We start from the raw sequence: 14,239 nt of genomic DNA on the forward strand, positions 1-14,239 counted from the left end.
TTTTAGGAGATGCCTGCATGGGTGGGGGAGTCACGGCAGTCATTTTTAAATCCAACAGTGAAAAAAACGACTGCACAAAAATACATTCTACTATTTAACATGAATAAGAAAAAAAAAAAAAAACTAAAATGAAAAGTTCCAAACAGCATTCCCAGTTATTAGCCAGGCTTCCAAAACAAGACAGGGAATAGTGACGGTTTGGGTTTTAATACAAATCGTTTTGTTGATATTTTTAGCTATTATGTGGCTTTTTGCAGTGATTAAAGAATAAACCATAAATTCTGAAGATAAAAAGAAAATTTAAAAAAGAGAGAAAGAAAATGAGTTTTTATTTTTAAAAAGGCGGGGAGAGGATTAAAGTAGAGTAGCGGTGGACTCTTCTGTGTGATGGCTGAAGTCTGTAACCGGGCAGAGTTCGTCTCATCCTCTGAGTTGGCAGCTACAGTCGGGTCAATATTCAAGCCGTTCATAAAACCAGTGAAACCTGCAAAATCCAGCTGCTGTTAGACAAGTGTGTCATCTCCACCTCACACACACACACACACACACACACACACACACACACACACACACACACACACACACCCTCAGGACAAGGCAACTACAGCACATCATTTTAGGATTTATACTTACAGTGACTTTAAGAATATGCACTACTAAACTAAAATTGAAGTAATTAAGTTATTTCAGTTACAAACTAATCAGAAAACTTCATTTTTATTGAAGCTGTCTCTTGTCTTTCTTCTTCATCGAGCTTCAATTTTATTACGTGTGTTAATTTGTTTTATAATTCAATATTTACAGTAGTATCTAAAGCACTAAACATTTGTCTTTGGGAATTATTTTGTTTATATACATATTTTATTTATTTTAATTTTTTCCACTGAATCAAACACCAGATTACCAAACCCCCCAAAAAAGATAAGAGAAAAACAAGCGACTTTGTTGGCCTTCAGGAATTTAAAGCAATTGCTGAAAATATTTTTATGAAAATTAAATTTATAAATATTTTATTATAGAATAAATTGGGCATTAACACTGGAAAATTACGTTTCTTAACTGTAGTTAAATACGTGTGTGTGTGTGTGTGTGTGTGTGTGTGTGTGTGTGTGTGTGTGTGTGTGTGTGTGTGTAACATTTAATTAAGAAATCCATAGTTGTTAGCATGTTTTATGTTACAAAAGCATGCAATCAAGCTCCCTATAATCACACATCTGGATCTGAGTCATAAATACAAACCAACTTCACTTCCTGTATCATTAAATCACATCTTTTCAATATGAGGACAAACAAATGACAGATAAGCAAAGAGCAAACACTACCCGCCTGACACCGGACGGAGGAGACGGCTGTTTCAATCTGAGATAAAAGTGCTGCAACACAAATTTGTGTGAAAGCTGTTTTTTTTTTTTTTAATTCACTGAGCACAGCTAGACGAACCATCTGAGCTTCAGGTGGTTTGGCTTTCTGGTCTTGCAATTAAAAGTGTCTCTTAAACAGAAGAAACAACAGTCCACGACAAAGATCAAATCACGACAGCCACTCAAAACGAAGAGAAAAGACAAAAAAACACATCTCTGGCCAGAGAAACCCGTACAGCCGGACAGGAACAGGCTTCTGGTATCCAAAAGGTGTATTTCATACGTTATTAAATTAGTGCGTGTCACTGTTGATACGGGGTGAAAGTAAGGTGCGTGCCCTGCACTGCAGAGGAGGTATAGCTACCTCTGATATTACTACATACATTTATACAACGCCAAGCAGGAAGTTGAAGTCCTGTGGACCTGTGCAGAGGATATGATGTCATTCGGTTAGAGCGGCTTCATGGCTGTAGCTGTCCGTCAGCATCAATGTCTCCACCTCACAAGGAGCCGCGTACGTTTATGAAGGCAGACAGAGCTAGCATTGTTTTAATCCTAAATGGTGAACACGTTGGCCTTGGAAACTCTGAGCAGCTGCTTTACTGCTGTAGTTCAATTACACCAACTTCAAGTTCAAGATTCAGTGAGTGAAGAATGACAAAGAAGCAAAAGGCAGAAAAGAACACTTCAAGTATGACGTTCCACCTTTAAGAGTGTGAGACCAGGACAGAGGGACAGGCAGTCTCTTAGCAGGTTATTCAAAGTTCTTAACAAGAAGTCAAAGTGCCTTTGAGACATCTTCCTGGTTGCCTTTGTGTTGAAGGACCATTTGAGACAGCACGAGGGCAGGGGCAGAGGTGAAACTAGGAGTCTACAAGTGTGCACTCATGCATGCACACCCCCACCTCCACCCCAGATAAAAAAAAGGAAAAAAGCAGACAGGACAAAGGTGTGTCAAGACGATCCCTCCACGGTAAGCCTAAATCTCACACACCCCCTTCCACCGAGAGGCACGCATCTGAGCAGGCGATGTTCCGTGAATATTTAAAATACATTAAAAAATATTAAAAGATTAAAGGCAATTGATCTGACGTTCCGAAAACATCGACAGCATCAGTCACGGAGTAGTTGGCTCTTCTGTGCCATCTTTCTTTTTGCTTTCATTTTTATCCCCTTTTTTCTCTTTGCGTTCTCATTCGGTCACTAATCCTATATGTGCCCGTCTTGATTACAAACCCGGTGGTGAGAAAAGGAGATGGAGAGAGCTGGTTTCTTTACGGTGCACCGAGCCAAAGGTCCATACAGGCCCGCAGAAACTGCAGTGACAGCGCCGGATGACAGTCACAGCACAGCGACACTAGTTGGGCCAGTAATGAGACATGATATCCCCCCTTCCAGAGGTCAAAAAACCTCTCTGTCTCCATCTGTCTCTGGGTTAGAAGTCTTACAGCCAAATGAATTATTCCTCAATTACTCTTGCACGAGACACACATCATCCTTAGGCTCCACTCCGCTCATTATATTCGTAAATCCCCCAATCTCCTCAATACAGCAGTCAAGAAAATGATTATTACAGTTTGGGATCATTCGGCAACCCCATCACCTTTCTTCCTTCAAAGCCCCTCTGCTGCCTCCTCTCCCAGTTATCCTCTCCACAGGGCCACAACACACACATATACAGTCACATACATCAGTACATAGGATAAGATAGAAATGATATGAGCACACACACACACACACACACATACTCATCTCAGTTTGTACTGGGGTTATCAGTCTGACACAGGGGCACTGTGATTATGTATTTTCTCAGCTCCAGTCAGGGGGAGGAGATAAGAGACCAGCAGACTACAGCAAAGCCAGACACCACTCTCCCATCATGGGACAGAGGGGGTGAAGGTGACAGAGTGCAAAAGCTACATCCTAACCTTTGGCGTTTTATTGCTTTAACGTTTAAAAAACTAAAAACAGAAAATAATGAAGAACCTAGCATGAAGAAGAAGAAACAGAAGCAGGAGCAGCAGAAGAAAGAGAAGAAAAAGAAGAAGGCACTTCAGTGGTACTAAATTATTTACGACTCATTTATTTTTTCTAAATTTTAAATATATTATGGTAAAAATGGGAAAAGGAACATTTTAGATAAAAAATGTGAAGAAAATTTGAAAAACGGTAATCATGGGATCCCAACAAAGACAGAAGAACACTTACTCTTCAAGTCCAACTTTTTACGCGCTATGCTTCCAGAACGCCTCAAACTCCACAGTGCAGACTGACCCAGACAGAAAGTCAAACACAAAAGCAGTGTAAAACATCCGGAACGTGCCGGTTTCTACATTTTTTTAAAAAGCGCCATTTCTGTAAAACTTTCGTACCAAAGGCAAACAGAACTGAAAAAAGCACAGACCTTTTAGGATAAATGTTATCGTCCATCTTCTTCCTTGTTGGTCAGTGAACCGTCTAACTCCCATGACTTTGTGACCTTGCGGGACTACCGTAGCTACGTGGAACGCATTTTCTGCCGTTTGCCGTCTGAAACTCTCCTGGTACGAAGGGAGCTCACGGATAAAACACGTTACGTGCTGCTTACGCATCCAGTGGGAGGATGGGTCAGAGTGCATGTTGCAGGTGACATTCACCAAATTGTAACTGTAAGGTTTTGGCCCAGACAGAGCCACTGCCTTGTCACTCACTCAGGATGTTACCAGCTGTTTGTCATCAGAAGAAAAAGCAAGAGTCCAGGATGTTGCAGAGCTCTGACTTTTTATCCTTTTTCTTTGAAATGCAAACAATCCATGACATTGGGGCATGGATTCCCCTTAACAAGCAATCAACCACAACAGTACCGAATCCACCCTTTTTAAAGCTAACTTGGGACCAGCCATTATGACATGGGCAGGGGAAACAATTAGCTTGAAATCCTGTAATCAATAAAGTACATCTCAACATCTCAACAAAATAGGTCAAACAATCTATTTACATATTTACCTCCTACCTCACCTCAAAAGAACAAAAACAAGAACAACTACACTTAAACAAACACAAGATAACCCCCCCCCCCCCCCCCTCTCTCCAGTCAGTTAGTTTCTCCCTCAGTAGAGCTGATTAAGCACACCAGGAACTGATCATGGCTGCCTATGGGCGCGCTTCCATGGCAACACTTAAACAAATGACCTCAGAAAGAAGGGAGTGATGAGCACCAATAGATCAACTTAACTTAAAGTAATTTATAGATTACCAAGCGTATTTGACCTAAAACACACAAAAATACAGGAGTAAACAGAAACACGAGACATAACTATTAGTGAGGAGATAAATTCCTCACAGTAACCCAAAATCTGCTAAACCTACTCAGTTACAGCCATTTTTGTGTTTTGTGCCGTAATTCAAGGGATAACAAGTGTTACAAGTATTGTACCTTGTGCTTCAATAAGGATAAATAAAACATTTGATTGCAGTTATGGAATGTCATGTCAAGAAGCCGACTGTTTTATTTGTGCATAGACACACAAAGAGAGAATGAGGTATTGCTCTTGGGCCAACTCTGTAAAAATCAGAGAGCATTTATCAAAGGTCCCAACGGTTTCCCTCAAGAAGAACAAAACCAGGACAGCTGAATTAATCAAAGCCCTAAATTAAGACCAGAAACAACCAAGTTCTGCACATCAGAGAGCCAACACATAGCCATTATAGTCCCCAAATATACCTCTTTTCATCTCTGACACATACTTCAACAGTCTCTCCATTTGTTATGTCTTTGGCCTTTCTCCCGAGGGTGGGAGCTTTCACACAGGGAAAAGCCCTTTTGAGGCCCAAAGTGTCTAAGGGCAGTGATAGGCTGATGTATGAGGAGGGGCATTGTGGGTAAGCATGACAAGCGAAAGGGAAGCCATCGGTAGAACATCTAAAGCTGGGGCAATGAAGGCTCTCTGGCATGAAGAGCTGCTCTGGCTCCCTCTCTGATAGAGCCGACCTTGGTCTTAATCACAACCAGAAGCAAAAGGCAGCCTGACAGCAAGATGGAAAGACGGAGGGAGAGTGTGTATGTGTGTGAAGGCGAGAAAGACTAAAAACGCATAAACCACATGAGTAAAAGAAGAATACCGAAAGAGAAAAATACAGGGCTCAGAAATGGGCTCAAGCAGGTTGCAACACTTAAAATAGTTACATGATGACTCTGCTGGTGTTCCTCAACTTTTCTAAGTCAAGTAACAGAGACGGATGGAGATGGAGAAGCAGATGGACCGTAGAGAAAATCCTGCACATACACATCTGAAATGTAGACAGGACATTAATAAGTCAATAGAGAGGCTTCACTTGCCCTCTCTTTGGGGGATTCACCCTTCAAGCTTAGGTCCTCCACCAGAAGCCTTGAGACTGAGGGTCCGATGCACCTTCTTGGCAGGTCCTAGGACTTGTCTCATTTAGACAAGAACCTCTGGTGTTGATCCTAAAATCCGACAGTGCCACTCCCCCACTTTTAACGCTAAAGATGATGACTTTCTTTGCTTCCCCTTTCAGCCCTTGGTGTTTCTTGAACTTCTCGTGTATCTTCTTAATGTTGCTGTTGCTTCGGGTTGCTAAAGATATCATAACTACCTTCCACTGCAGTTTAAGGACCACCACGGTGTCCAGATGGTATGACATTTTTGTTTGTTGGTGAAAAAACAAGCCCTGCCGTTCTCCACCACTCTTGACGGGGCCTACCGCTGTCACCGGAGGGCCTTCAACCAGTGCTTGGCATACATGTCGCTGTATGCGATTTCGGGGATTCTTCATCTGTCTGCACCTTACACTTATATAATAAGAACTGGACTGTCTCAGGGGATGTTTTTTGCACAACCTGCCTGATGTGGTACACTCCCGGCCTCTTAAGCTCTTGTTCTGAGCCCCATCCGCCAAGTTCTGGGACAACCAGACAGCGCTCCTCTCGAGATGTTTAGTATAGAGCGTGTAGCCTTAAGATGTGACAGGCCTCATCAATAAAACTATTATTTAAATCCAGAGTTTAGGTCCCACTCTAAGCTTCAGTCTAAAATCCACTCATAAATAAAAGTGTGCTGTAAATCCTTGACTCGCCAACAGACACGACCACATAAAACACAGTTTTTCCTAGAAGCCTCCATTTTTTTTTGTTCTGACATTTGAAGCTGCACGCTGGGTTGAATTTACAACATGAGAGGAAAATGTCGCAAAGCCTGTTCTCCGAGACATCATTTTGCCTTTTAGTTGTTAACAAGATAATGGTTTATCAAACTGCTTAGCTTCAAATATTGAGCTGTGTTGCTCCTCATAGAGGGAGATTCCACCAGACTGAAACACCGCTAATCTATCAGAACACAGACGGAGAATTACAGTCACTCTGCAGATCATCTACACACTTACCCCAACTGGTGACCAATTTCTCATTGGTCATTGGTCTCATGTACAACCATGGTATCTGCAGGTTTAAGGGAGCCACATTTACGACTTTTTAAGACCTTTTTTAAGGCTACTTTGACCAAATTTAAGCTATTTTTAAATTAAATTTATGCTATAATTTCCAGCTATTGCCTGGAACCGGTGCTAACCACATCACGAATGTGGGATTACCCACCCAGTTACCATTAAACTTGCACTTCCCCATGGCGCAAGCTCCCACTAGCTTAACCAGCTAATGTGCTCATCTAAAAATAGCCCCCTTTCACAACCAACTGAATGTGTACGGTTCCGCTTACGCCAACATCGTACACAAAAAATGCTGAAGACTAACTAGAAATTCTTGTTCGTTGGGTCTTTGATAATTTAAGACCTTTGGAAACCGTATTTAAGGATTATTTGTAATTTTTAAGGATTTTTAAGGCCTTCAATTTAGAAAAGAAAATTTAAGACTTTTTAAGGACCCGCGGATACCCTGACAACGTCGCCATCAATAAAAAATACGTTTTATATGGGAAAAATAATGAGGTGGGTTTTCTCCTCTCTTTTGTCCCGTATCCAAGAAGAGGGAGACCTCGATCAGGAAACTAAAATAAAAAAAAGAGGGAGGGAAGGAAGGAGTGTGCAATAATCAAACAAGAGAGCGGCGCTGCAGTCGTGGAACCACAGAAGGGTCCGCGGAGTCATCAGAAATGCAACGATTTTAAAAGTAAGAATATGATTTTAAATCGACACTTGATGGGACCAAGTGGGAATCAATGAGAGGAGGAATCAACTCTTAAACAAGATAATTGCTGTCAGAGATGATAGAAAAGATGGAGAGGAGGAGGAGATGAAGAGGTAACTAGAGAGAAACAAACAGAGATGGGATGATTAAAATAGAAGAAACAAACAAATGGGTTAGAGAGCCTTTTGAATGGACTGCTTAGATTTGATTTAATAAATCTGAATGACTTAGTTTAACTTATAAAACGGCCTTTACACAACAAGAAGCACTAACAAACTCTTGATTAAGTCTATGCCTCTCCATTTACAACAGATAATTTAATTTACAACATAAAAGAGTTAAAATTTTCGAACGATGTTGAGGATAAAGATCCTGTTTCTGACGTTGGAAATAGCTGCTTGAATCTCTCCTCAGAATCCGTCCTCTGTTGATAAAGACTTTAACAGTAAATGAAGCTGTCAAACCGTTTCCACAGCCAAGACCAGGGGTGTCAAACATACGGCCCGCGGGCCGGATCCGGCCCTCAAACAGGTTAAGTCCGGCAGGTGGTTCTTTGCGTCTTTGCTTCTATGTTTGGCTGAATTAGTTACCTTGTCTCTGCTTTTATGTTTTTCGTCCTCTTAATGTATTTCTTTCTCCATCAAGTCCATGGCAGTTTAGTGAAATGGTTCAGTAATCCAAACCTTGAACATCTAAATCTGATTAGTCGAATCCAGACCCTTGAGGGCCACCATCCAGCATCAGTAGTTGAATTACCAGTTCTGCATGTTGTTAAGCTCTGCAGAAGCCAGTTAATCACCTGCTGAAAAACATCAGGTGTGTGACGCAGCGAAAGCTCTAAAACAGGGGTGTCAAATATACGGCCCGCTGGCCGGATTCGGCCACCAAATGGGTTATGTCTGGCCCGTGAGATGGTTGTATAAACTTTGTTTTCATACTTTACAATGTAGAGTGAAAATAAACTCTAATTTTTCAATAAAAAACCTGCTGTTCCCAGTACGTTCACTAGATGGTGAAATAGGCATTGTGTTAAGCAAGCAAGCCGTTTATCATCAGCCAGAGCAAGTACGTCAACCAAGTGCAACAGGTGTTCTGACGAGCTACTTTGTTTTGCCCCCGATATCTAATCCGGCATCTACATTTTGTGCTTCAGCCCAAGATGTTTCTGTCAAAAAGGAGAAAGTGGACAGAGAGCAGGTTGTCCCAAGAAAAATGGACATCCCCCTATTTTTTCATGGAAGTGAATGGAAAAGCTGTGTGTTTGGTGTGTTCACAGCATGTTGCAGTGCTGAAAGAATATAATCTTCGTCGCCATTATGTGAGTCTTCATGCCGAAAAATATGACAAATTTGAAGGACAGCGGAGAAGAGAGAAGGTGAATGAACTGTTGGCCGGACTGAAGAAACAGCAGTCTGGGTTTACTCACAGCCGAGATATCAGTGATGCTGCAGTGAAAGCTAGCCTCCTGAAAAGGTCAAGTAAGCTACACTCAAGTCTTTAACTAACAATACTTAAAAAGACTAACCTCTTCTTTCCACCGGAGCCGTCAGCAGCACGTTACTGCAGCAGCACATCATAGCTGCTGATAGGAACCGCTGTGGTCAACAGAACCTTTTCCACCGGAGCTGCCAGCGGTGCGAGTCGGCCCCGTCTCAGGAGCAGCATGTCGCGGCCCTTACGCGCCGGTTCTATTTTCTACAAGCGACACCTCTGAAACGGGTCAAGTTCGATATTTTTGGGGAAGGGAAGACAGGAAATCAGACCCGGAAACGGAGCGAAGCTCCCGAGATTTTCAGAATAAAGAACATACTGCCTTCCGGTTGCTTTACTTTTAAAAAAGTTACTAAATGTGCGGCCCCGTGAGAAGTTATCACCTAGCTAGCGGTCTCCTTTGTTTTTCAGGTCCGTATTGGCGATTATAAAACGGACAGAACATAAAACACAAACATTTTGGAGCCATGTTGTAGTTTTCTCCTGCTTGTTGTTGTGTTCACTGACGAAGTCACACAGCTCTGTCGGTGACAGCTGCTCCCCTGCTGCTTTGCGTCTCGTGGGAAGGGCCAAGCAGCAGCTTACGTGAGCAAGACGTGCTGCTGACGGCTCCGGTGGAAAGGAGGGGTAAGGGAACCGCCGGTTGCCTTAATTTAAGTAATCTGAGTTTATCTGTGCTTTGAGTGTACTTAAAAGGGCTATTTTACTTAACTCCAAAAGTTCAGTTAATTTCACTTACATTTTCAATGTGCATTACTTAATTTTTTTAAGGCAACCAGTTAACTCAATTTTTTTAGTAATCTCAACTTATCTGGTCTTAAAGTGTAACAATATCAATCCCAGTTATTACATGATGCGCAATAAGAAATTTGCTCGAATCATAACCCTCACATTGCATTTTCCTGGACTGGACCGAGTGTTGCCACAACTTTAGATCAACAGATTGATATCATCTTCATGCACAACCCCAACAGCAAATAAAATACAAACAATGACCTTGAATGCACCAGCTATCAACCTGTGAGCTGCAATCAGATAAAACGCTCAAATTTAGCTCAGCATTTATGCAATATCTTCAAAAACATCAACATCGTAACATTTTTTGAGAAACAGTGGTGGAATATTAAGGCTTACATTACTCACCCCCAGATTAAGTTTAAAAGTCTGGGTATTTTGAGGTCTACTTCAGGTTTTGTTGCTCTATAAAATCTTTACATTTCACATGAAGCGAAAGGAAATGCGTTAAATTTGGAGACCAACCTAAAATAATAAAATGCCCCTTTTTTAACCTTTAACTTTCTTTTCTAAAATACAATTATTAGAGCCAGAATCACACATTTGTTCGTCTAAAATCCTAAAATTTCACCTTGATTAATGCGGCCATAAATAATAATGAGTGTGTGTGTGCACCTCCACATATGCTAATGCTGTTATGACTGGCTGGCTTCATTACTGTCTGTCTACAAAACCATGGCCAAGGTCAGCAGAGGCTGCAGAGATGATAGGGGGCCAAAACTATGAGCACAAATTAATCTGCTGTTTAATCTAATAATGCAGCGTGGCATCGGCTGCCTCAGTCCTATTAACACAACTGTAATTGCATTTGAGGAGAAACGGGAGCAAGAGGGTCCACAGAGGTGTGTGCACGCTCAAGTGTACACCCAAGTACATCAGACACAAATCGAATTGTAATACACAAGCACACATGAGTGTGGGGAGACACACACACACACACACTCTTGCTAGATGCATGAATAAGACGTAAATGAGAAGAAAAACAAGGTTAGGTATTTGCTTCCAGCCATCTTGCCGTGAGTGCATGTGTGTCCAGGTTTAGGGTGTACGGCATGGTGCACTGCTCATTAGCATGGTAATATCCAACCAGCAGGGTGTACTCACAACAGCAGCATATTATTGGGATTCGTCTCATTAAGCTTTCATGAGATTTAAAAGTTAACACAAAATAACTTGAAAACTAAGTGAGATAAAACACGCAGCAAGTTCCCAAATTTGCTTTCCAAAAATGAAATTTGCCCCCCTGGAGACGGTGCACAGCCTGCAGCAGTGTGTAGAGCTGGTCTCGAGTAACAGGATTAGACCCAAAAAATAAACGTGGTCACGCCAGAACTTCAGCTGACCTTTACCGAGACGCAGAATTACTGAAAAAATAAAATTAAATAAAAAAATAACCTGAAGATTTTCTTTAACTAAAGCTGCAGGAAGAGCTTAATCTTCACCTCGAGTTCACCAGATACAAAGGGATGATAATTCACAGAGAGGGATACCTACCGCGGTGAGATGGATGACGCCCTGGGAGGTCACGGGGCATCCCATGAAGCCTACGAACTGCAGCTCGGGACAGTGTTCTGCTACGGCCCGTACGGACTGATCCGTGACCTGCAACAATAAAACAGACAAGAATCAAACTGATGAAAACAACTCACACAGTTTCCATTCCATTTTTAAAGGAAAATAAATAGTGTGTTTCTATTTTGTTAAATGTATTCACTGTGCACAGATTAAACAACACAAAAGATGTCAGAAACGGTCAAACAATACAAATATTTTTCTGCCATTTATAAGTTTTGTTGTTATTTTAACAGATAAACAAGCAAATTCAAAAGCATGTTGTGAATTACTTTGCTGTTTGGACTTATTTTTGACTGCTTATTAACTTGTTCTCAAGCTTTAAATGTCACATCTGTGATGTCCGATCTAATTACTAAAATAAACTCCTGTTTTTCTTCATTTCATTAAAGCAGCAATCCGGAGATTTGCGCTTTTCAGGAATTATCCATAAAAGTGACCGTCTTACCCTGTGCTGTGATATGATGGAGGCAATACGTCGACTTGTTTTTATAAGCCCGCCCCCGTCGTGCAGAGCCCCATGCAATTAGTCAAGTCAACTTTATTTATACAGCCCTTTGCAACAGCATCAAAGAGGACTAAAGTACTGAACAAGTCAAAGAGCTAATCTAAATAAAATAAAATAACAACTAAGCTATTTGCTATAATGTTGAGAATAAGACATAATTAAAAAAACATGACATAATTAGCCAATAGTGTTGTATATATGTATCTGCTTAAAGGGGCTTTTCGGACTTTTGAATTTTTAGGCTCGTGATTGCCCCCTCAGGCCAAAAGCGGAACGGCAGCTTCAATAGTAGACTCGTGCACGAGGCGCGAATGCTGTACGTGCACACTCAACAAAAATAACAGCTGAGACAGTCGTGTGTGTGTGTGTGCGTGTGCGTGCGTGCGTGCGTGTGTGTGTGTGTGTGTGTGTGTGTGTGTGTGTGTGTGTGTGTGTGGCCCGGAGGACAGAGGACAGGAGAACACGCAGCTAATTATTTAAATAATTTGGTTCTGTACCTTTCTCTTCAGCACAGCCGACAAAGGTTTATGATGGGTCAGTCCTCCTGCATGCTCAGATCATTCCCTTCCCTTGCTTGAAAAATTGTTCCAAAATGAAAGTTGAACCCACATCTTTTTTATCTGTGAATTCAATGCCGTTCGGCGAGTCTCAAATAAAAATTTGGGCATCTTACTGTAAAAAAATATACCATTAATGTAAAAAAGGAACTCTAAATAAACTATGTTCACACCCAGAATCAAACCCAGGTGTTCTGCACGAGAGTCAGACATCTTACAAGGTGAGCTACACTCTAATAACATTCACAGTATCTGTAACTTTTATATCCTTGATGACAGCTGAAACAACGTTCAAAGAACGGTTCGGAGTGAAAATGGCTATTTTGTTGCTAATTAGCAGGAAATATCTAGAAGAAAGTTCTACAGAAAGTAGCTAAGGGTCCTCAGAAATGTAGCTAGCTTTGTCACTAGGCGTTAGGAACAGCGACAAAGTGGCACTGCCTCTCTCTCTGCTGCTAAAGCTACGGATAGCAAATGCTACGGGCGATGCCTGAGCGTGAACGCGCATGAAGCAGCCTGCTCGACCCGAGCATCTCTCTTTTTCTGTGATTTTACAGAAAAACAGGCAATCACAGTAAAAATGCCAGGGCTCATTCTACAGGACCAGGGCATTGCAGGAGAATGTATGAAGAAGACATTTATTATTTCTATACATGTTTTGGCTGTCAAACTTCCATAATGTCCCTTTAAGCACAGATGTCAGTTTAAGAGTATTGGTTAGGGTTAGCATTTGCAGCAATAGACTGATGCAGACATTTATGGGCACGTAGAACAAATGATTTATTTATTTCTAATTATTTATTTAACTTATATTTTATGAGGATAGAAACTGCCTGAGATGTGTTATCTCATTTTCAAGCGGGTCCTAAGATAATTTACAAAATAGCAGATAAGATAGCAGAATCATTTACATAATCACAGCAAAATCACTAAATCAAACAAAACACACACAACAACAACAAAAGAAGTCCTGCTAAGCTATGGCTTACCAATAATAATAGCTAGGGTCAACTTTAGAACGTATAATAATATAAGCAGACCCAGTACACACATAGAGATGTGTCCAAATTAGGCGTTGATAGCAAAACAATCACAAATAGGCAATAAATGCTTGTAAAGACAATTTCTGAACAGACGAATTGAAGAAATAGACCTCAAGATTGAAGGTAACTTATTCCAGTCAGAAGGAGCTTTAACACAAAAGGCATGTCTCCCCACTTCTTTCCTACACCGGTGAACAACAAATGACCAATGATCATTAGATCGAGTTTGATGCTCAGGGATTACAGGAACTAACCAGGCTTTCAAGTAAGATGGAGAATCAGAGTGAGTACATTTACAAATAAAAAGCAGCCAATGAAGTTGACGTCTAGCTTTCAGTGAGCACCATGAAAAGTGTTGGTACATTTGACAGTGATGGGTTCTGAAAGGTCGTCATCGTCGTCGTCTTCCTCCGCTTATCGGGGTCCGGGTCGCGGGGGCAGCATCCCAACTAGGGAGCTCCAGACCGTCCTCTCCCCGGCCACCTCCACCAGCTCCTCCGGCAGGACCCCAAGGCGTTCCCGGACCAGGTTGGAGATGTAACCTCTCCAACGTGTCCTGGGTCGACCCGGGGGCCTCCTGCCGGCAGGACATGCCCGAAACACCTCCCCAGGGAGGCGTCCAGGAGGCATCCTGACCAGATGCCCAAACCACCTCAACTGACTCCTTTCGATCCGGAGGAGCAGCGGTTCTACCTGAGTCCCTCCCGAATGTCCGAGCTCCTCACCCTATCTCTAAGGCTGAGCCCGGCCACCCTACGGAGGAAACTCAT

At 41.8% G+C, this 14,239-nt stretch overlaps 1 protein-coding gene across 1 annotated transcript in view; it reads right to left on the minus strand.

Annotated features, from left to right (window-relative positions):
• Window positions 1–14,239, minus strand: part of fbxl17 (F-box and leucine-rich repeat protein 17) — a 364,664-nt gene that overhangs the window by 216,035 nt on the left and 134,390 nt on the right. The window contains exon 7 of the mRNA XM_054731566.2: window positions 11,284–11,391. Within this exon, the coding sequence (XP_054587541.1) occupies window positions 11,284–11,391 (108 nt within the window). The remainder of the gene's footprint in view (window positions 1–11,283; window positions 11,392–14,239) is intronic.

Source organism: Nothobranchius furzeri, chromosome 17 (genome assembly GCF_043380555.1).
Source record: "Nothobranchius furzeri strain GRZ-AD chromosome 17, NfurGRZ-RIMD1, whole genome shotgun sequence".
Classification (NCBI taxonomy): Eukaryota; Metazoa; Chordata; class Actinopteri; order Cyprinodontiformes; family Nothobranchiidae; genus Nothobranchius; species Nothobranchius furzeri.